Here is a 24,339-nt window from a genome sequence, read left to right as displayed (position 1 = left end):
CTACTAATTTGCTTTCCACTTTTTTAATCTGGAAACTGTAGGGTGGTGTCTTCTTTGGATCTACTCTGATACCACTGCCACTAATACTGTATTTAGTATACAGTAATTTCACACAGTGATGCATGATTGAGGGGTCGAAATTTCTCTATTAGTGTTTCATCAGAGGGGAGGAGTTATTTACCTGCATAGAGGGGCAAGTAGGTTACACATAAACACCCCATATAATTCCTACTCCTATGAATTGGGGTTGTCAAAGATTCAGAGGTATATTAGAAATAACAAAGAATAAGAAGAAACTGCGGTTAAAAAATCCACCTTTCCTATAAGCAGCAACTCCTAAAAACCACAATTGTAAATGAGCTGTGCTAAACACAAACATAAATTGTGAAAAACACTAAGTGAATCAAAAATGATAGCAAAAGTAGTTCCCAATGATGAAAAAAAATGTAACCACTTGTGGACCGGAAGGATTTACTCCCTTAATGACCAGGCCATTTTTTGCGATACTGCACTGCCTTACTTTAACTGACAATAAGAGCAATCATGCGACATTGTACCGAAATATGATCAATGTCCTTTTTTTGCTCATAAATAGAGCTTTCTTTTGGTGGTATTTGATCACCTGTGCAATTTGTATTTTTTGTGCTATAAACAAAAAAAAAGAGCGACAATTCTGAAAAAAAAAAAACAATATTTTTTTCTTTCTGTTATAAAACATTCTTAATAAAAAAATAAATAAAAATCAATTTTTTTTCATTTTTTTTAGGCCAATTTCTATTTTGCTACATATTTTTGGTAAAAAAAAAAAAACTCAATAAGTGTATATTGATTGGTTTGCGCAAAAGTTATCGCGTTTAGAAACTAGGGGAAAGATTTATATCATTTTTATTTATTTATTTATTTTACTAGTAATGGTGGCGATCTGTGATTTTTTGCGGGACTGCGACATTTCGGCGGACAGATCGGACCCCTAACTGACCTTTTTGACACTTTTGGGGGGCCCAGTGGCATTACTACAGTAATCAGTGCTAAAACTATGCACTATTACTGTGCTAATGACACTGGCAGGGTAGGGGTTAACACCAGGGGCGATCAAAGAGTTAAATGTGTCCATAGGGGTTGCTTTCTAACTGTGGGGGAGATGGACTTGCTGCATGAACACAGAATAAGATGAACACAGGATCCCTGTGTTCATTACTGACAGAACAGCGGTCTGCTGTGTTTACAATGGCAGACCGCCATTCTGTCTCCACGGGGAGTGATCGCGGGTGCCTGGCGGACATCGGCGGACATCTCAGCCGCCAGACCCGCTGATTAGTTTCCCTATGGCAAATGAGCATGCGTGTGCCCCCACTAGTGGTCCCGCGAAGCAATGTACAGGTACGTCATTTCGTGGGACAGAGCCGACCTGCTGCCGTAAAACTATGGCAGCTGGTCGGCAAGTGGTTAAAAAAGCTATTGTCCTTATAAGTAACCATGGATAGGTGTCACACCACCCCTTTAGGTAAAAAGTAGAAGAGATGTCTATCACTTTAAGAAAGTCCTCCTCGTGATGATAATATCTCACACTGTGACAAAAAGTGTAACCTCCACCACATGAGATGCTTGCATGAGCTTTATCATTTGTGGCTTATACCCAGCAAGGGCCTTTTTGCTTAGAAAGGGCAAACAGATGGCAGCTTACACCAAATAGGACATTCCAACACAGAGCACAGCAGAGCAAGTGTTCATGACCTTCCACAGGACTCAAGAGAACCAGGATCCTCCCTCAGATGGTGTACTCAAAAGATACCCCAGAAATAGAAATACTCGCTATAGTGTAAAACCAATAATGACTTTAATAGAACAAACAGTATTGCAGTTACATGCCTGTAATTCAAAAAGCCGGCTAAGCATGCATTTCATGTGGTGGAGGTTACACTTTTTGTTGTGGTGTGAGATATTATCATCACAAGGAGAACTTTCTTAACTACTTGCCTTCTGTGCACTTAAACACCCTTCCCATCCAGACCAATTTTTAGCTTTCAGCGCTCGCACACTTTGAATGACAATTGCGCGGTCATGCTACACTGTACCCATATAAAATTTGTATCATTTTTTTCACACAAATAGAGCTTTCTTTTGGTGACATTTAATCATCTCTGGGTTTTTTATTTTTTATAAAAAAAAGAAAAAAGCCAGAAAATTTTGAAAAAAAAAGTTTTTCTTATTTTTTGCGAGTAAATTTTGAAAATAAATAAATTTTTCTCCTTCACTGATATGCGCTGATGAGGCGGCACTGATGGGCACTGATAGGCTGCACTGATGGGCACTGATGAGGTGGCACTTATGGGCACTGCTGAGGTGGCACTTATGGGCACTGATGAGGTGGCACTGATGAGGAGGTACTAATATGCCGCACTGATAGGCGGCACTGATGAGAACTGATAGGCGGCACTGCTGGGCACTGAGAGGTGGCACTGCTGGGCACTGAGAGGTGGCACTGATGGGCACTGAGAGGTGGCACTGACGGGCAGCACTGATAGGCACTGGCGGGCGGCACTGATGGGCACTGGTGGGCGGCACTGATGGGCACTGGCGGGTGGCACTGATGTGCACTGGTGGGTGGCACTGATGAGCACTGATGGGCAGCACCATCAGTGCCCACACTCAGTGCCCATAGTGCTGCCAGTCAGTGCTCATCAGTGCCTAGATGAGCAGGCACTGATGGGCACTGACTGGCAGCACTATGGGCACTGATTGTGTGCACTGATGGGGGGCACTGATGGTGGGCACTGTGGGCATTGAAGGTGTGTTTGGTGTACCTATAGTAATCAGGGCACTGGTGATCGGTGCCCTGATTACTTTTTTCTGTGTCCCCGGCGCTGTGCAGCTCTCCCTCCTTCCTCACACGCAGGCTCTGTGTGAGGAAGGAGCGCCAGCGATGAGAGATGATCTCATATGTTTACATATGATATCATCTCTCATTGGACGGCTTGATCACGTGGTGAATGGCCGCTGTGATTGGCCATTCACCACGATCTGTGATCGGCTGTGTCCAAGGGACACGGCCGACACAGATTCCCCCCGATGCGCGCTCGCGGGAGCGCGCGGGGGGCGTGTCACTGGGAGGCCGTTTAAAAATGGCCTCCCGAAAATTTGAGTCCGCGCTGCAGCCGTATATAGGCTGTAGCGCGGATGGCAGGAGGTTAAAGTGATATACATCTCTTCTACTTCGTACCCACACAGGTGGTGTGACACCTATCCATGGTCACTTATTTAGGACAATATCTTTATTACGTCTTTTTCATTATTGGGACCTACTTTTGCTATCGTTTCCAATTCACTTATTGTTTTTTTACAATTAATGTTTATGTTTAGCGCAGCTCTATTTACAATTATTATATTAGAAATAAAACTGACCATTTGAGAGTTGTTCTCTTTTTGGTAATCGCATTAAAGCTTCCCTCATTGCTAAATGGTATGCAGGCACACACCACATTCTCTACCTCCTTAATATGGGATTATAATTCACATGCCTTTCAAAAATAAAATAGAAATAAGCCTCCAAATGCTGAATCCTAAAATGTGTGGCAAATGTCTTTATATATAAATGGCAATTTCCACAATATTTTATTGCAATCAACTCTGGATACACTCTATGGCTAAAGGTATGTGGAGACCCCTCCAAATTATTGAGTTTTCAGTGAAATTTATTGTTAATGCTAGAACATAAAAATTAACATTTCTGTTCCAGCATGACTGTGGCTCCGTGCCCAAAGCCATGTCCCTAAAGACATTGGGCTTCATTCACAAAGTGGTATGTTTCCCCTTAAAAAAATTGGTAAAATACTACTAGGCATTTTTTAAAAAGTTGTTTGGCATTCACAAAAACTTTACTAAAATGCTGCATTAGTATACTGCAGAGGTATTTCGAGAAGTGCTGCGGTATTTTAGTAGTAAAAGATTGCAGTAATTTAATGCCAGGCACTAGTTGCCATATTTATTTACATTATTAGATAGGCATTGTTAAGGAGCGAGTGACCACCTGCATTCTTAACATCTTAACAACCAGTAAAAAACATGGTTGTTAAGGAGTGGGTGGCCGCTGCGTCCTTAACAACCAATTAATCATCAGCTGTCATTGGGGGTTCTCCGGTGACAGCTGAATGCAAAAAATAGAATTGCCAGCAATAAAAAAAATCAGAAATAAAAGGTGTGGGTCCCTCCCAATGCATACTAGTCGCTTCGGGTCTGATATTGATTTTGAAGGGAACCCCATGCCAAAATGTTTTTTAAAAATAACGTGGCCTCCCCCCCCCCCCACAATCCATACCAAGCCTCTTATCCTAGCATGCAGCTCAGCAGGTCAGGAAAGGGAGGGGATGAGTGAGCACCCCCCCCCCTCCTGAACCATATCAGGCCACATGCCCACAACATGGGGGGGTGCTTTGGGGCAGGGGGGTTACCCCCCCCCAAAGAACCTTGTCCTCATGTTGATCGTGACAAGGGGCTCTTCCTCACAACCCTGGCCGGAGGTCTGCGGGCAGGGGGCTTATCGGAATCTGGAAGCCCCTTTAGCAAGTGGCCCCATGTCTATGTGAATGAGTCATTCACCAAAAAAAATGTGTAGTGTAAAAAAACATTAGACAGTTCTTGGCAAGAACCAGGTGACCCCACCCACTTGTGACATCATGATCTTAGCATGCCCCAAAGCACCCCCCATGTTGAGTGCATGTGACCTGATATGGTTCAGGAGGGGGGGCGCTTGCTTGTCCCCTCTGTTTCCTGACCTGTCAGGCTGCATGTTCAGATAAGGGTCTGGTTTAGATTTTATGGGAACCCTACGCCATTTTTTAAAAGAATTTTGGCATGGGGGTTAACTTCAAAATTCATACCAGATGCTGTTTTTTTTCAAAGTGTCGGCAATTGTTTTTTTTACATTTACCCCCACTGACAGCTGATGACTCGGGTTGTTAAGGACACATTGGCTGCCTGCTCCTTAAAAATCAGTACACATTCCACAAATATTGCATGCCTGGACCACCACCTAATTTTAGCATTTATTTATTTATTTCCTTCTGTGAAAGGATTTTAACAACTTTTTAGGTGGTATTTATGGAGCATTTTCAGCATTTCTCGGTCTAGTGAAATGACAGTTACAGGATCACAGTGATATTTAGGCAAAATGTGCCTTGACACCTAAATATCTCATGCAAGTTCATTCTGTGAATGGAGCCCACTGTTTGATGAAATTCGTTTGGAAGAGTTTGAGTGATCTGCACAGATCTCTGACCTCAATCCATTTGAAATTTTGATCAAGGTCTTCTTGGTCCATGATAAGTACCTGACCATAGAAATGCTCTTTTGGCTGAATAGGCAAAAAATCTCAGTCTCTTTCCAAAATCATATGTAAAGCCCTCGCAGAAGAGTGTAGACTGTCACAAGAGTTGCACAATGAGGGGCATCTTCACATTAATGCTCATGGTTTTGGAATAGAAAAAACAGGCTCATTAAGGTATGATGGTCAGGCAACCACAAGCATTGTGTCAAGAAGTTTACAATGACTTTAGAAGTTTTTTTATTTTAAATACATAGCTGCATAAAATGCATTTTAAATGGGGTTAATAATGTACAGTTAAGTTTTGTATAGATTTGAATGCTACAATTTGATTTAAAAAAATCTCTGTCAGAAATACAGTATCTCACAAAAGTGAGTACACCCCTCACATTTTTGTAAATATTTTATTATACCTTTCAGGTGACAACACTGAAGAAATGACTCTTTGCTACAATGTAAAGTAATAAGTGTACAGCTTGAATACCAGTGTAAATTTGCTGTCCCCTCAAAATAACTCAACACACAGCCATTCATTTCCAAACCGCTGGCAACAAAAGTTAGTACACCCCTAAGTGAAAATGTCCAATTTGGGCCCAATTAGCAATTTTCCCTCCCGGTGTCAAGTGACTCATTAGTGTTACAAGGTCTCAGGTGTGAATGAGGAGCAGATGTGTTAAATTTAGTGTTATCGCTCTCACTCTCTCATACTGGTCACTGGATGTTCAAAATGGGGCCTCATGGCAAAGAACTCTCTGATCTGAAAAAAAGAATTATTGCTCTACATAAAGATGGCCCAGGCTATAAGAAGATTGCCAAGACCCTGAAACTGAGCTGCAGCACGGTGGCCAAGACCATACAGTGGTTTAACAGGACAGATTCCACTAAGAACAGGCCTCGCCATGGTCGACCAAAGAAGTTGAGTGCACGTGCTCAGCGTCCTATCCAGAGGTTGTCTTTGGGAAATAGACATATGAGTGCTGCCAGCATTGCTGCAGAGGTTGAAGGGGTGGGGGGGGGGGTCAGCTTGTCAATGCTCAGACCATACGTCGCATGCTGCATCAAATTGGTCTGCGTGGCTGTCGTCCCAGAAGGAAGCCTCTTCTAAAGATGATGCAAAAGAAAGCCCATAAACTGTTTTCTGAAGACAAGCAGACTAAGGGCATGGATTACTGGAACCATGTCCTGTGGTCTGATAAAACCAAGATAAACTTATTTGGTTGAGATGGTGTCAAGCGTGTGTTGGGGGCAACCAGATGAGGAGTACAAAGACAAATGTCTCTTGTCTACAGTAAAGCATGTTGGTGGGAGTGTCGTGGTCTGGGGCTGCATGAGTGCTGCCGGCACTGGGGAGCTACAGTTCATTGAGGGAACCATGAATGCCAACATGTACTGTGACATACTAAAGAGGAGCATGATCCCCTCCCTTCAGAGACTGGGCCACAAGCCAGTATTCCAACATGATAACGACCCCAAAAACACCTCCAAGATGACCACTGCCTTGCTAAAGAAGCTAAAGGGTAAAGGTGATGGACTGGCCAAGCATGTATCCAGACCAAACCCTATTGAGCATCTATGGGGCAGGTGGAATGGAAGGTGGAGAAGCGCAAGGTTTCTAACATCCACCAGCCCTGTGATGTCATCATGGAGGAGTGGAAGAGGACTCCAGTGGCACCCTGTGAAGATCTGGTGAACTCCATGCCCAAGAGGGTTAAGGCAGTGCTGGAAAATAATGGTGGCTACACAAAATATTGACACTTTGGTCCCAATTTGGACAATTCGACTTACTCACTTTTGTTGCCAGCAGTTTGAAAATAATGGCTGTGTGTTGAGTTACTTTGAGGGGACAGCAAATTGGCACTGTTATACAAGCTGTACACTCACTACTTTACATTGTAGCAAAGTGTCATTCTTTCGTTGTTGACACATAAAAAGGTATATTAAATTATTTACAAAAGTGTGAGGTGTGTACTCACTTTTGTGAGATACTGTATACCTCCTAAGTCAATACCGTGTCTGCTAAATTTTCTTATTATAACATAATCTAATGCTGAGAAATGACCCTCCAACATACTGTCTGCCCTTTTAGCTGCTCAACAGTGTAGAGGATAGGTCTTATGCTCAGCATATCTGTTAATGTAACATAATTGAAGGATACCTTCTATAAAGACAATGCTAATATGCATATGCATGAAAATACTTGTGTGAATTTTAGATGTAAAAGTACTCTAAAATTCCTTTTTAAGGAATGTCATAAATGCCTTAATTGATGACCTGAAAATCTTTCAAATAGAACGAAACATTAACAGAAGGGAGAATGGGGAACAAATAGCAAAAGAAAGTATATTTTTTTTATGGTAATATAACATGACAGTCATAAAGCAGATGGATGTTACAGTTAAATTATTGACTGTGTGTTTTGTATTTGAACAGATGACACAATCCATGAATCAGCTGAGCCATCCCGTGGTGAAAATTCAGCACCTATACTGAGAATACCAAACTGGCTTTTGACAACCCTATTGTTTCTTCTGGCAATTCTTTTGACGTTATAGCACAGTATACTTCACAGACCAGCTGCAGAATATAACAGGGTCTTGGAACATCAAAGATCCACCTGATTGCTTCACCTGAGAAAGAACCTTTTTTTCTGCTTTTCATTTTGTTCTTATTTTTTCCCCCAATATCAAGTGAACTTGAGTTCCAGAAAAATAAGTACTTATTATACTATACAATATAGACAACATATTTGTTTCCAGGACATTTTAAAAGGAACTTAAAATGACATGCCAAAATTTAATAGCAACACTAGTGAAACAAAGTTTTCCTATCATTCGGTTTTAGGAAATCACACACTTTTGTGCAGATAGTCAAGAAGACAATAATCAACGAAAAATGGATTTTGGATGAAATGAAAAAGAATGTGCAACGAGATTCAGCTATGATGAACAGCACTATTAACAAATGTGGTTAAAACAGTAATAATTTAAATTTCCTAAAGGTTCCCAAGGAAATGTTTATCTAAGAAGATGATATTGACCCTCCTAAGCACTCTTACCTGCACTAAGGGATAAGCAGAGGGGCATGGGGTTTTTCTATTATTTTTTTTTTATATATATATTTTAAGTCATCTAGAGTGCAGAATGCTGTTCTACTATTTAAGATATAGGCAGATAATACCATAAAATAGATCTCCAAGGTGCTACAAATTTTATTTTGCCGTTTCACAACTCACATGCATTTTGTACATAAGATGACCATGCTTAAAGTCTTGGAGGCAGCCATAGATAACTGCCCTGGATCACAGTCCTACAATATATGTGAAAACATGTAAGTCTGTTACTGAACTTAAGTTTTTATCATTTTTTTGTACTGAACTGACTTCATTGTACTGTTATAAAACAGTCTCAAGAAATTATTTATCAGAATGATATGCATGGTTTATAATCAACTGCAAAGGAAAACAGTCTGACCCTGAAAGATAGTCAAGTGAGGTTTTTAACCCCATTTGAACCCAGTTGTAGGGACAGAGTGACTGCAATACATTGTGTTGCTATCTACTCCAATTCGTTTAAAAAACAACATTGCTTTTGCTTGTTACATGGTAAATTCAGATGGTTCCCAAAGATTTTAAGGAAATGTTTTCAAACTGATATATGCATAACCAAGGAATATTTAAACTAATGGATGGATACATGTTTTCTTCTGCTTAAATAAGTAGATACCAATAAATCTCTAGCAATGGGACAAAACTTGGTTGAATTAATGGACAGCTACCTATTGTTTTGTTGGAACATTCAACTATGGACACTTGATAACTTTTCAGGGTGCCTTGAGTTTTATTTTTCTGTTTTATTATGATTATTATTGATGTATAGCAAAGGACATGACTCAGACACTTCATATTCACCAAATGTACTTTACGTAATAAAGCCTTTAACAAACTGTGATTATGTTTAATATAAAAAAGAAAAAAATACTCAAGTACAATAATACTTTTAATATATTTGTATTTGTAAAAAAAAAAAAGTTCAAACATACACAAATGGTCATAGTTAGTCAAAAACATTTTATAACTTTCACAACTACGTGTTTTCTCTAGATCAAAATGCAATGAGAGGTATAACTAGGGCCTTCAAGACTTCTCATTGACCTGGGTTGCTTTATTCTAGAACAATAGTATTATGCAATTTTATTTTTCATCATAAACTACAATAAAGCACAGACTAGTAACCTAAGAAACAATTATTGTATTATGGTGTAGGCTTATTTGACAACAATGTGAGTCATTCATATAATGCAGATCCTCATTGAACAAATTTACAGTGTTAGCACAAAAATCTACCTACAAAGATATAATAAAAAACAAACAAAAAAACAAAAAAAAAAACAAAAAAACCCAGGACTAATTTTATTCTTAAAAGCAATTATTAATGAAGTCTACACTCTTTAACAGCCATTAAAATTCAGTGATATAGTAATAATAAAATATATACTGTATGACACATGCATTAGGTTTACATTACATACATTTGGTATTTAAAATGTGTTTGCAATACAACTGCTGCTTCTGTGCATTATTGTTGATGGATGTTAATGCATTTACCAGCCTTAACATTGATTTAGATGTTTGTGTTTTAATTATTATTTTGGTTATATAAAGAAAAATAAATACATTTAGTGTCCCTCCTTAAAGCAGCTCCATTATAATAACAGAACATAAATCCCAGTGCTGGTAAACTTATAGGTTTAAATAACCAGATGATAGTAAAATTGTATTAATAAAGCTGATAGAATCAAACAAGCAAAATCACAAGAAAGGATATCCCCGCTAATGTTAACATTTTTTTGCTTCAGCTAAATTGCCTTTTGAAACAGGTACAAGTTGTCCCTTGTCTATGTGCATTGTACTTCACTTAATGCTGCTTTGGGCGATGTGAGTGAATAGTATGTAAAGCGCGGTGTGAATTGAAGGCACTTTATAATTACTTGTTATAAATAAATAATGCAATGTAATAAATAAATAATGAAGTTTTGTAACTGGCTGCATCAGTTATCTGCCAGATGATAAAAAGTGTGAATCCAGTAAAGTGCACCATTTTTTTAAGGAACAACTTGCCTCTGTATCCATAGACAATTTGACTGGGAACAAGAGAAATCTTGTGCTGGACAAAGAAATCCTTGAAGTAATGGAACACTGAAAGACTATTTTCTGTAACATTTACAAAATTATTTGAAGGATTTTGGGGTAAATATTAAAGCTGCTCATTGCACTTGAAGTCTCTTTGGCTTTCTTTTCTTTCCTCAGCTACTTTCTCTTTCTCTTTTTTTCCCCATAAACTATTATGGCCCAGGCTGGGTGCATTTTTAACCCATTTTCCTGGTGGCCAGAGGCTTTGCAACCTGAAGCAGGGGGATTAAGCATTAGTCTGTTTGGTGGATACTGTGTATCCTTTAATACACAAGATAACATTTCATGTTAGATTAGAATATTGTTTTGTACTATACCTTCTTGGATGGAAAAGATTATAAGATAATGAAAAAAATACATTCTTTAAATTCTGTATTATTAGCAACCTATGTTGTATATAGTGTTTGATAATAAAGTATTAATTCAATTCTTATGTCTTTTCTAAGTGAATACATTAGAATTTCAGACCACAAAAACATAAAAAAGTAATCACGGCTTTCATCAAATGAGGCTTGAAAGCAACAAAAAAAGGTTCATCTATAAAACATGATCACTCACCTTTGTCCTCACTGACTCATGACCCAGAACAACACAACATGTAACTATCAATGATGTTTTGTACTAAATGTTTATAGAACTGATGTTAGAGCCCTGTGTATTTTTGGCATGTTGGGATAAGGGAATATAGGGATTTTTGGTAATTTTTGGGGGGGTCTTATATTCATGATGGCATACTGCCCTCCATGCAAATTTACCATTCATATGGTATATTTAAATTAAAGGTGAGTCTTTGAAAGAATGATTAACTCATAAATGATATGTTAGCCATTTAAACTTTATGTAGTACATTTTTGTGTCTGAAAGAGCCACAATCTTCATGGTCCATTAAACACAGTAAAATTAAAAAATATCTCAAATATGTTTTATGGGTTTTGTTAACTTGCCGTGTAACTTTGTGGTTACGTATTTTAATTTCTATCCTGTTTCTGTTACTTCTGCTCTTTCTGTCTTTCTCCTTTCAAGAAGTGAATGAGCAGATCCGTCCTACCTTTTGGTACCACCAAATATTTTCCCAGGTACCCCCAAACCTCTCTCAGATCTGAGATAAATCTCTCTATGATAAGCTTACTGCCATTGTCTGTACAGATTCATAGATGCTGGCATGTTGGAGGTTACCCATGAGGCTACAAAATTTGCTTTTTCATATTTACTCCTGACATCTCATTGAAACCACTCATTGTGTGTGCATCTGGGTAAGAAAGTCCAGCTCAGTGTGGTCCTGTGCTTGTACTTCCCTGCTTTGCACTTACTATTCATTGAGTGCTGTTTTGCAATGCTTACATTATACCAATTTAAAAAAAATGTAAAAAAAAAAAAATCATAAACTGTATTTGTATATACACGTGTCCGTACAAATAAACTTAATTAAAAAAGTAAATCCTGTTTCTTTTTTTTTTTGTGCCTTTGCTCTCGATGTACTATATTTATTTTATTTGGAATTTTAAGGTTTTTTTTAATGAGAATGCATAGTTTGTATTTAGTGCATCATCTGAGATTAAATTTATCATGATTAACAAAGTAAAATCTGTAAACGAAGCCTTAGATAAATACACATCAAGAAATATTGTGCATGTCATGATCTTGAAATCTTTATTAAATAGTCAGCAGGAACATCAGATGAGTCTTATATTGACACTGCTCTATATTCAGAGGCAAGAGCCAGCAGCTAGCACCCAGTTTGCAGACATAGAATAAAAACAAACCAAAATATTTCCTTGCGCTAGCAAAAACAGAATATATAAAGACTGCTGCATCCACTACACAATCTAGATGCTTGATGTAAAACAGCTACTTCATGAAAAGTGAGTGATCTGTCTCTTTAAAATTCCAAAGTGCAATTGTGCATACAATAAAATTGAATTTAAACCATATTACTATCTTATGAGAAAATAATGATAGTGCAAATACATGCAATATAATAATTGAAAACCAAGTATAAACACAAATAAAATTGTGCTGTATGCTTAACTGTGTCAAAAGCACTCAAACATTAAAGCATGTGTATTATAACGCCATACTCTCAAAATAAAGATAAGCATATAAGAGTGTATATCCATACAGATGGACAAATGTGTATATGGACAATAATAATCTAGGAGCTTAAATATGTCAAAATACTCAAAAAAGTGTATGTGATATAACCCAGTACTTCATTCTCAAAATAGAAGTAAACATAAATACGTGTATATGCTGTACGTACAGATAGACAAATGTACATGCCAAGGCTCGGCAGTTCCTAAATGTTTTGCAGGACAATTTCATGGGTCAGATGGTGAATGCACCGACAAGAAACAATGCGGTACTTGACCTACTGATCACCAACAATACAGACCTGCTCACGGATATAGAAATACGGGGGAACTTAGGAAACAGTGACCATAGGTCAATTAGTTTCAGTATTAATTACAGTAATAGGAAACACAAGGGTAATATAAGGACACTGAATTTCAAAAGAGCCAATTTCCCAAAACTGCGCTCTCTGCTAGAAAATATCAAATGGGATAGAACCCTGGGAACAAAGAACACGGAGGAAAAATGGGAGTGCTTCAAGAGTATACTTAACAAAGGGATTGACCAGTGCATTCCAAAGGGAAATAACTTTAAAAGAGCAAAACTTAACCCTGGGTGGCTAAACTCCAACATAAAAATGCATATTAATGCTAAAGAAAAGGCCTTCAAAAAATACAAGACTGAGAGGTCATTGGCAGAATTCAAGCATTACAAAGAGTGTAATAAGAAATGTAAAGACGAAATCAAAGCGACTAAAATTGAACATGAGAGACATATAGCGGAAGAGAGTAAAAAGAACCCCAAAAAAATATTTAAGTATATAAACAGTAAGAAAGTGAGGCCAGAACACATTGGCCCCATAAAAGACGACAAGGGAGATTTGGCCACAGAGGACAGGGAAAAGGCGGTAGTGTTAAATAATTTCTTCTCTTCAGTCTTCACAAAAGAATTGGGGGGCTACACTAACCCAGCTTGTAAGGCCAAACTAAACAACACACCTCAGAAAGTACCGCCATGGCTAACAGAAGATAGACTTAGAACTAAACTAGAAAAACTTAACATAAATAAATCACCGGGACTGGATGGCTTGCACCCGAAGGTTCTTAAAGAGCTCAGCCAGGTGATTGCCAGACCATTATTCTTGATCTTTAAAGATAGTTTGCAGACGGGTATGGTGCCAGCTGATTGGAAAAAAGCCAACGTGGTACCAATATTTAAAAAAGGGCAGAGATATATCCCGGGTAACTATAGGCCGGTCAGCCTTACATCAGTAGTCTGCAAGATTTTGGAGGGGATGTTAAGGGACCACATACAAGACTTTAGTAATGAAAATGGTATTATTAGTAGTAATCAGCACGGATTCATGAAAAATCGTTCTTGCCAAACCAATCTATTAATCTTCTATGATGAAGTGAGCTGCCACTTAGATAAAGGTAAGCCTGTGGATTTGGTGTATCTGGACTTGGCAAAGGCCTTCGACACCGTTCCCTACAAACGCTTACTGTTCAAACTAAGGAAGGTAGGTATGGACCATAAGGTGAGTACCTGGATAGGGAACTGGCTCCAGGGGAGAGTGCAAAGGGTGGTGATTAATGGGGAGTACTCGGATTGGGCAGGTGTGGAAAGTGGGGTCCCCAAGGGTTCTTTCCTGGGGTCAATCCTGTTTAATAATTTTTATAAATGATCTAGAGGAGGGGATATCTAATACAATCTCAGTATTTGTGGATGATACTAAACTAAGCATGCCAATATCTTCTATGCAGGATGTGGAAACCTTACAAGCAGACCTGAACAAAATAATGGGGTGGGCAACTACATGGCAGATGAGGTTTAATGTTGAAAAATGTAAAGTAATGCACTTGGGTGCCAGAAACCAGAAAGCAAGCTACTCACTAGGGGTGAGTCTAGGATGGAAAAGGACCTGGGGGGGTACTGGTAGACAACAGGCTTGGCAGTGGCATGCAATGCCAAGCCGCTGCAAGCAAAGCCAACAGAATACTGAGATGTATAAAAAAGGGGATTCACTCCAGAAATAAAGAGATTATTCTCCCTCTCTACAAGACTCTGGTCTGGCCACATCTGGAGTATGCTGTCCAGTTCTGGGCACCGGTCCTCAGGAAGGATGTGCTGGAACTGGAAAGAGTCCAGAGAAGGGCAACAAAAATAATTAGGGGAATGGAGGACATCAGCTATGAGGAAAGACTACAAGCACTGAACTTATTCTCTCTGGAGAAGAGACGATTAAGGGGGGATATGATATCAATGTACAAATACTGTACTGGCGACCCTAGCATAAGGAACAAACTATTCAGAGAAAGGGAATACAATAAGACATGTGGCCACTCACTAAAACTAGAGGAAAGGCGGTTTAACCTCAAAGTACGTAAGGGGTTCTTCACTGTCAGAACAGTAAGGATGTGGAACTCTCTTCCGCAAACAGTCGTATCAGCAGGGAGTATCGATGGTTTAAAAAAACTATTAGATGGGCACCTTAAAGACCACAACGTACAGGGGTATACAATGTACTAACCCCACACACACACACATCATAGGTTGAACTGGATGGACTGATGTCTTTTTTTCAACCTCACTAACTATGTAACTATGTACATATGGACAAATATAAATAAACAAGCATAAATAAAAATATGTTATTCAATATTGCATACAAAAATAATAAACATGAATGCAGCAAAAAAGTGTAACATGTCTATACAGATGGATAAATGTTCTTGTGAACAGTCCAAGATAGAAAATCCCAAAGAAAAAGAAGACACAATTCAAAGTGTGAGACAGAGAGCATTCAGTGCAGCAGGAATAGAGGGTGTCAGGAAATCACACCACCTACATGTAAGGTAAACTCCTTACCAGAGAAACTGATCCCACCCAGAGATCATGAAGCGCCTTTCTGTTCCACAGCACAAAATATTCAGATACATCACCTCATCTAGATACGATCCTGTGTAAGTGTGCTCAGAAAAGAAGAGCTTAAAGCAAGAAGGGGCCACCTTAGTGCAGTATGTTAAAACCAAGGGCTTTTATTTTGGTTATGTACATACAATAAGAAGACAATCACATATAACATTACATAGGCATATAACAAAAGATGAGTACCGCCAGATTCCAGCATGCCTATAAATGTCACGTGTTCAACCCCCCCTAATGAAGGCCTTTGAACCTCCTTTAGGGAAAGGGAGCCTTGACTGCTGGAAGCATGGCATCACTGTGGGTGTGAACCTAAAAGGGAAGATAAATAGCTCCCTTAGGATATGCTATCAAGACCTGAGGTGACTGGGTGGTGCCTGAATTCTAGGAAAAGGCTACGCTGGGACACATACAACTGCTCTGAGGAAATTCAACTGTCCCAAGAGTTTCCCACCCTCCCGCCCGTTGTGATGTTTTGTCACAGCTTTATTGGCGATTTTGACCTTGCCAGCAATTGATGTTGCTTCATGGGCTATGCCCTCAAGTTAAATTATGGGGTCAGTCTAATGCCTGTCTGGCACTGATGGTAAGGATGTAACGGTTAGCGAACCTCAATCAGGTTCAAAATAGATTTCTTGCTGCTGGATCTGATTAAATAGGTAATTAGAGTGCATGCACGTGGATATCATAGACTGACACACATGTTCAGGTAAATGATGCTTCCTGTTTATTTCTAATGGACAGTCTATTATATAGTTAGTAGGCGGTGTCATATGTTAGTACGTCATAAGCATAATATTAGCATAATACTGATTATTTGCAGCTTTCTGATTAGTCAAGTCCGTTATAAGGTGGTCCCCTTTGAGTTCATGAACGTTATCTTCTTTTGAAGGCACTGTGCCAAGGCTCCATCTTTCTTCTCACGTTCCATCTCGGTGGGCGGGGGCGAGTAGGTATCTAGTAACGGCCATTTTGAGTAAGGAAGATATGTACATATATAGAGAAACAGACATAGAAAAATAGACATTTTGCTTAATTCACAAGTGTTCATCACATTCCTTCACAAGGACAGGCCTCTAAGTTTATGTTTTATGGGTGCTCACGGTAGAACTGTGACTGGCCTTGTTTTTTGGTAAATTCTTGGGTCAGTCTAATGCCTTTTGGCACTGATGGTAAGGACAGGCCTCTTAGACTATGTGAGTATATGTTTTATGGGTGCTCACAGTAGAACTGTGACTGGCATTGTTGTTTGGTAAATTCTTGAGTCAGTCTAATGCCTGTTTGGCACTTATGGTAAGGACAGGCATCCCAGAATATGTGAGTTTATGTTTTATGGGTGCTCACAGTATAACCGTCACTGGCATTGTTGTTTGGTACATTTGGAAAGTTGTTACTTTTGCAAAGTTCAATAAAGCTGTGTCCTTGCCCTATTTCCAACTTAATCAGCTTCCGTGTCTTTATGGGGGGCAAGGTATTGGTATTAAAAAAAAAACCTCTTTATATGCCCGAGGAGGAAGTCGTAGGACGAAACGTCTGGGCGTGACTACCTAGACTGATCGAAAATAGATTCTGTCAGGATAGGACTTTTTTTGTTCACCCTATAGAAAGACACGCGGTGTTATCCTTGTTATATTGTTTGAGCGCTGTTAAATGTTTTTCGTATTATATTGTATGATGCCAAACATTCCTGATTTATACTTTTAAACCGCTTTGCTACCTGCCAGCTTGTTCGCAGCTTAGAGCTTTATCTTTTTTTTTTGTAAATTTTACATCTCTTATGGCTGCTCATTTTACTGGTCAATTTTAATCTATTAAGGCATAACAAAAAATGTGCCAAACCCGCTTAAAAACTCCTCTTTTCATCATAAAATGTACCAGACTGAGATGCTACTGCTTTATTTAAACCACTTCAAGTCTGTTGTATGTTTTTAAAGGTCTTGGATGTGAAGGGTGATATCTCGGTCATTGGTGCAGCAATGATCGAGGTATAATTTGTTTGAGCCAGTGATTCTGCACAAAGTAATAGTAATCTGAGCAGCTATCAAGCTGCTGGATTACTTTTACAGATGGTGGAAGGGGTTCTACTCCCCTCCTGCTACCGATGTGACCTGTGGAATCCAGATCTAGGCACACAGCAAGAGGAAGGGACGTTGATCCTCCCTCTGTGCAATGTCAGAAACCAAAAGCAATAAGGATTTTGTCACTTCCTGTTTCGGTTCTTTGTTTATCTGGCTGTTACTGGTCAGGGAAGCAGCCAATTAGACAGATATATGCCTAATCGGCTGCATTGGAGGCCAGAGGAGAGATTTGTGGTCTAATAACCCCAGATCTCTCCATAAAGAGGACCTGTCAAAGCCCATTCTATTACAAGGTTCATGCCTTGTAATAGCAATAAAGTTAATAAAAAAAAAAGTTAGTGTCACAAAAAATGCCCAAAAAAACGCCTGCGCCAAAAAAAAAAATGCCCAGGTGTGTTATTGCAGGAGTTTTTTTGGGCATTTTTTGGGGGTCTTTGGAGGCAGGCAAAACATCTGAACTTCTGTATAGGGATATATATACACACACACTTATATGTATTTTACACATACACATATATAGGTGTGATAGGAGCGGAGACATATTGGTGTTAATTATTTCATTAGCGCAAGTATAGTGTTCTGCTACTTTCACACCTATATATATGTGTAGGTGTATATATACATATAAGTGTGTGTGTATATATACCCCTACACAGAAGTTCTGATCTTATGCCTGCCTCCAATAACCCCCAAAAAATGCCCAAAAAAAAGCTTGCTACAAAACCGGCAAGGTGTGAAAATAGCGGAGCCATATCCCTGTTCTAGAAGTGACCTAATACAAACAATCTTTTTTTTCTGGTTCTGGACATGCTACAGAGCTGAAACTTCACAGGTACACTTTTTAGACCCCCCAGACACTAAATCAAAATCAAAAAATCTCATTTTTTTTTCAATAATTTTTTCAATAATTGTCTCTCTATCAAAAATGACAATTTTTAAGAACTTTTTTTGTGTGATTAATAGTCCCTGGGGCATGACTCAGAACCCCAGGCACTTTTTAGGGGCATTTATTGGGTTTTAGGGCTTCAAAATGGTGTTTTTTGATTACCAAATTTTGGGTCCCATTGATTTCAATGGGGTTCTGAAATCCGGGCCAAATTTTTGAGAAGTTCGGGTGTTCTGGTCGAACCGAACTTTTGAAAAGTTCGATCATCCCTAGTAGATAGTGGGGGGTCAGGTTTGTGCAGGAGAAGGTCATAGAACAGGGAAATCCCCTTGGCAGTTTTCCTGATAGAATGGTAGTAAGTCCAAGCCTTAAGAGGGGTACTTCTAGTGTGCAAGGGGTGCTGTCTAAGGAAGCTGGGTATGTGGAGCACGGGGAGGAAGTGGGCGGGTGGTACGTGGAATCTGTGCATCAAAACCTGTGGAGTTAACAGAACGTCCCCGTCATAAAAGTGGGAGAGTTCGGAAATATTCCCAATTGTGGCAGTGTGGACGCCTGAAGGGAGGGGAGGTGTGCTGCTAAGAGGCGCAATGGCAGTGAGGATGAACGGTGGGGGGCTACCTCACAGTGCTTCCCCCGTCCCCAGTCTCTGCCAGGCCATCAGGGAAATCTGAAGTGTCGGAGGAAGTCCAGGGAGGGGCCAGGGGATCCAGAGGTCCCCCAGAAGAAGCAGCCGAAGGTCTTTGGTCGGCGATAGATGACGCTCTATGGATGACCAAAGAAAGTCATTTTCATGAGAGAACCATGTCCTCAGTTGGTCCAATCTGGTGGACCAGTAATATGCAAGGAGGTCCGGCAATTTGACACCACCCAAAGCTCTGGGTAGCGTAAGTATAGAGGTAGATACTCTTGCCCGTTTACCACACCAGATAAACTCACGCAGTCCTCGGGAGAGAGCATCCAGGTATTTTTTTTTGGAAGGGGATTGGAAGCGCCTGGAACACGTAAAGCACTTGAGGTAGAATCGACATCTTATAGGCCGCCATCCTGCCACCCCAAGATAGTTCAACCTTGGACATGGTAGCCATATCTTGATTAAGTTTTTTAATAAGGGGGTCTAGATTAGCGGGAAGAAGTTTAGAGATGCAGGGGGTAATATTCAGTCCTAGGTATGGGATATGATCATCAGACCAGGGGTAGGGACATAGAGATCTTAAAAGGGATACCACTTTTGGGCAGATGCCCATATTGAGAGCCAGGGATTTAGAGGTATTTACTTTATGATAGGAAATCTCCCCAAATGCCAGTAGTATGCGATGCACAGCCGGAAGCGAGCGAACCAGGTTCGTCAGTATAACTATAATGTCATCCACGAAAAGGTTGACTTTATGAGCGGTATCACCCAAGTAGAACCCCTCCACCACTTCGTCAGACCGGATGGCCTCCACCAGAGGTTCAATCATCAGATTGAAAATCGCTGGTGAGAGAGGGCAGCCCTGGCGGGTACCATTAGTAATGGTGAACGGAGCAGAGGTAATACTAGAGGTGAGAACCTGGGCTGAGGGACAAGAATAGAGTGCCAAGAAGGCCGAAAGTATGCCACCCGAGAAGCCGAACCTCTCCAGGGCCATACGCATGTAGAGTCAGTTGACCCTGTCGAATGCCTTCTCTGCGTCCAGCGTGAGGCGCAGAGAAGGCATTCGTGTGCTCTCCGCCAGGTGTACTAGATTGATAATTCGTCTGGTAGCATCAGACGTCTGCCTTCCCGGCATGAATCCCATTTGGTCGCCTTTAATCAGATGGGGGAGAATGGGCTGCAGGTGAGCGGCAAGCACTTTGGCATAAATCTTGATGTCACTATTAAGAAGGGAAATAGGCCTGTAGTTGGCAGGGGGGCTAGGGTCCTTACCAGGCTTTGAAATTGTCGTGATATAAGCACTAAGCATGTCACGGGGGAAGGCAGACGTCCGCGCCGCCTGGTTAAACACGTCGGTAAGGCAGGGACTCAGGGTATTATTGTGGAGCTTATAATACTCGTTGCATAAGCCATCTGGGCCCGGGGATTTACCAGTAGGCAGGGAGTGTATAGTTTTGGAAACCTCAGCAATTGATAACGGAGAGGAGAGGGATTGTACATTGGCAGGGGTGAGGGAGGGAAGGGACAGTCTATCTAGGAAGCTTCTAATGGTTTCAGGGCCGGGCTGTATGGTGGAAGGGTCCTGAGCCAAGTTATATAGGGATCCATAGAAGGTTGCAAATTAATTCGCGATATCCTTAGGATGGGTAATTTTGGCCTTTGTCCTGTGATGTGTCAGGTAAGAGATACGCGCAGACGCCCGCCTTTGTTTGATCCTGGACGCTAAAAATGTACCCGCTCTGTTGGCATGGGCGTAGTACCAGAGTTTGAGAGCCTTAAGGTGGCGATCATATCGATCCATTAGATGGGACCTAAGGGATTTCCTCGTTTGGGTCAGAGCTGTGGCCACCGGAGGAGTAGGTGCGCTTTTGTGAGCAGTCTCCAGAGTACGGATCTTGGAGATGAGGGCAGTAAGTTTCTGATTATAGGCTTTGTGTGTCCTGGCTGTTTGTTGAATACAAATGCCCCGTATAAATGCTTTATGCGCTCCCCAGAGTGACCAAGGGTCTAAAACCGATGGGGCATTCATTTTAAAGAACTCACACAAGCGGTCTGCAATTACTTTACCTGTTATAGAATCCTGAAGTACCCTGGCGTCACAACGCCAAATGGACGTCCGTTCCCTGGGTCCGCTCTCCTCCACCACCATCTCCACAGCAGCACGGTCAGACCATGTTATGCTTCTGATGGCCGAGGAGGAGATCTTACCCAGCAAAGGAAGGTCCATCAGGAACAAGTCTATATGGGAATATGAACGATGTCTGGAGGAGTAGTGAGAATAGTCCCTCTCTGAGCCATGTTGACACCTCCAGACATCGTAAAGTTGTTCCTTGTGTAACAGGGGATTTAGAGAGAGTTGTCGGGTCCGGGCGGCACCGAAGTGTCAAGCCCCGGGTTGACCACAGCATTAAAATCACCAAACATTACCAAATTACCATATACATTCATGGAAATCTTCTGAAGCAACCTGTGGAGAAAGCGGATCTGGTGGCTATTCGGAGCGTACACTGCCACCAGAGTCATAGGCATGCTGTCAAAGTCACCCTGAAGGATCAGGAACCGACCCTCCGGATCGCAAACCGTGTCTTTCATAGAAAAGGCGACCGTGTCCCTGATCGCAATCAAGACCCCACGTTTCTTCTCAGGGGCACTGGCGAAGAAGAGGTTAGGGAAGTTCTTGTGGGAAAATTTTGGTTGCTGAGTGGCTTTAAAGTGAGTCTCCTGGATGGAAGCAATGTCTGCCCGACTATTGCACAACTCGGTCCATAGAAAGTAGCGCTTGGCCGGGTGGTTCAGTCCGTTGACATTCAAGGAGAGGAACTTTATGGTCATGGTGGGCAGACAAGGCAGATCCGTAGACACTGGACTTTAAGCAATGTGTATCCATAGAACACAGAGTAGGCTGCGGTTGGTTGACATTCTCAGGACAAGAGAGATCGGGTTGGGTATTCTCACGCCAGAACAAGGACAGGTAGGGGGAGGTAGTCCAACAACAGCGCTATGCGCCAGAGAAAACATAAATGAAAAGTCCAAAGGCAGGCATGACCTGCAACAAGGAGCAAGGGGCCATAGGGATAAATCACATCCTAGGCCTGGGACTGTGATGGAAACTGCAAGGAGACACGTTTACCGCCAGTTGAGCTCTTTTTGGAGTTGGAGCGTTTACGTGATACAACTTGCCAATCCCCCAATAAAGGTGCTGGAGGAGAAGAAGAAGGAGCTGTAGATGATGGCGATATGTCCACAATGATCCCCCAGCGGCGCAGTAGGCACACCCCTTCCTCCATTGTGGAGATGGTGACCGTAGAGCCATTGTGATTGATGGTCAGGAGGGCCGGATGCTTCCACTTGTGCGGAATGTGATGGTTCCAGAGGGCCTTCGTAATGGTGGCCAGGTTCCTACGTTTCTGGAGTGTGTGTGCCTAGATAAGTCCGGGAGTATCTGGATCTGGGGGAAATCCCCCGGCATGGTGTGGAGCTGTCGTGAAGCCAAGAGTATCTTGTCTTTCGATTGAAAAAAATGAACTCTGAGGAGTACATCACGGTGCAGGTCCTGTGCAATGAAACTGGGCTTCGGGATCCTATGGATCCTGTCTATTGCCAAATCAGACGCCGATAGAGAGGGTACCAATGCAGAAAAGAGGTCCTTAGCCATCTTCTCCAGGTGTTGTGGTTGCACCGTTTCTGTTACCCCTCTGAGCTTTAAATTATTCCTTTGCGACCTGTCCTCAAGGTCCGCGACCTTATCCTTAAGCCAGGCTATGTCATCAGTGTGGCTATTGTAGGCTGCAACAAGGGTGTTGAGGGAGAGTGTGCACTTGTCCATGGATGTCTCAACAGTATCTACCCTCTCACCTACTTGGCAAACTTCACGCCTCGTCTGGGCCAGGCCCTGTACCACATAAGTGTGGATAGAAGACCACAGAGAGTGCATCATGTCTTTTAAAAGAGAGGCTGAGACAGGGTGGTCGCCCACTGGAAAGGCTGCGAATGGATCTGCTGCGTTTGATGCCTGAGCCTGTGATGGAATGGGAGCCGCCATGTAATCCATCTGATCATTATGGATGGGATAGGGCGGGAAGACCCCCGGCGTGGCTTCTGCTTGGCTGGGCTCCTTGATGAGGGCGAGGGGGAAGTGGAGGAGCCTGAAGAGTTCCCACTATCAGGGTTTGCCACTTGCCTTAGTGGGGGTGAGCACCCATCCTGCTTGCCCGCGCTGTGCTGAGGAGGCCGCTGCTGCTGGCCGGCGCCATGTTGCCTGAGACCGGCCGTGCTGGAGAGGAGAAAACCATCCATCCGGGTGAGCTGATGGGATCCCTTCTTCCCCTTTGCCATGGGGGGGTCAGCGGGGATCAGGTAGCGGAGGTTGTGTCGTCCTGGGGGTCAGTGGAGTCTGAAGTCCCGGGTGGCGGAGCTTCAGAGCTATGCGGCCATCCACTACCCCGTACGCCACGCCCCTCATCAACCACTCTGCATTCTGATTAGCCGAGGTGGGGAAGCAAGTGGATAATGTCGCAACCCCCACCTCAGCCAATCAGAAGAAGCAATGTATTCATTAAAAAAATTACTAAAGTGCATAAATGTGATATGATGGACTCTCTCTACATCCAGCAGTAAAGGGGATGTCTCTGGTACTGCTATCAGCACACAGCAGTGCTTACTATATGTAGCATGATGTATTACAGTATATAACAGCCTAAACAGCAGCCAGTCCATTCTGGCATGCAAGTCATTTCTTTGGTCCAAGCTGGCTCAAACTAAGTATTTAATGTGCCGGGAAAGCTGAGATTCAATTTTAAAGGTAAGTACTGCAATCGCTACTCAATCTGTGCGCTTTCATAAATATCACATATCTTACCTTTACTACTGTATATTTGAAAGTTTACCTCAAAACTTATTATGTAACTTATTTTGGAAAGGATAACAACAAGTAAACATACTTTTTTTAAATATCGCTTTAAACTATGAGGACAATTTTAGGTCTTGTAAGTCATTGTAAACATGTCTTTTGTTTATAAAGTGTTGATGAACAGTTTGTTCTTTTACTCTGTTTGAGTGGATATTCAATGTGTCAGGTGTGTATCTAGAAGGCCTCTAGAAGGCATTGCTATTAACCAGCTGAGAAAGTTGTCCTTATCCAAACTACTGTATGTAGAGAAAATGAGGAAGTAGTATTGACCACTGTGTTACCCTTATTTTTCCCAAAACATGCAACTCAGTAACAAATCCAGTCAGACT

At 41.5% G+C, this 24,339-nt stretch overlaps 1 protein-coding gene across 3 annotated transcripts in view; it reads left to right on the top strand.

The window, feature by feature from the left end:
- EFNA5 (ephrin A5) overlaps positions 1-10,935 on the top strand; it is a 583,114-nt gene extending 572,179 nt beyond the window's left edge. For all 3 annotated transcript variants that reach the window (XM_082260209.1, XM_082260208.1, XM_082260207.1), the window contains one exon: positions 7,751-10,935. In XM_082260209.1, the coding sequence (XP_082116335.1) occupies positions 7,751-7,872 (122 nt within the window). In that variant the 3' untranslated portion in view covers positions 7,873-10,935. The remainder of the gene's footprint in view (positions 1-7,750) is intronic.
- Positions 10,936-24,339: the final 13,404 nt, after the last annotated feature.

The sequence above is a fragment of the Pelophylax lessonae genome (genome assembly GCF_965119305.1).
Source record: "Pelophylax lessonae genome assembly, chromosome: 1".
Taxonomy (NCBI): Eukaryota; Metazoa; Chordata; class Amphibia; order Anura; family Ranidae; genus Pelophylax; species Pelophylax lessonae.
The sequence above is the reverse complement of the archived record's forward strand: the minus strand, read 5'-3'. Positions and strand labels throughout refer to the sequence as shown.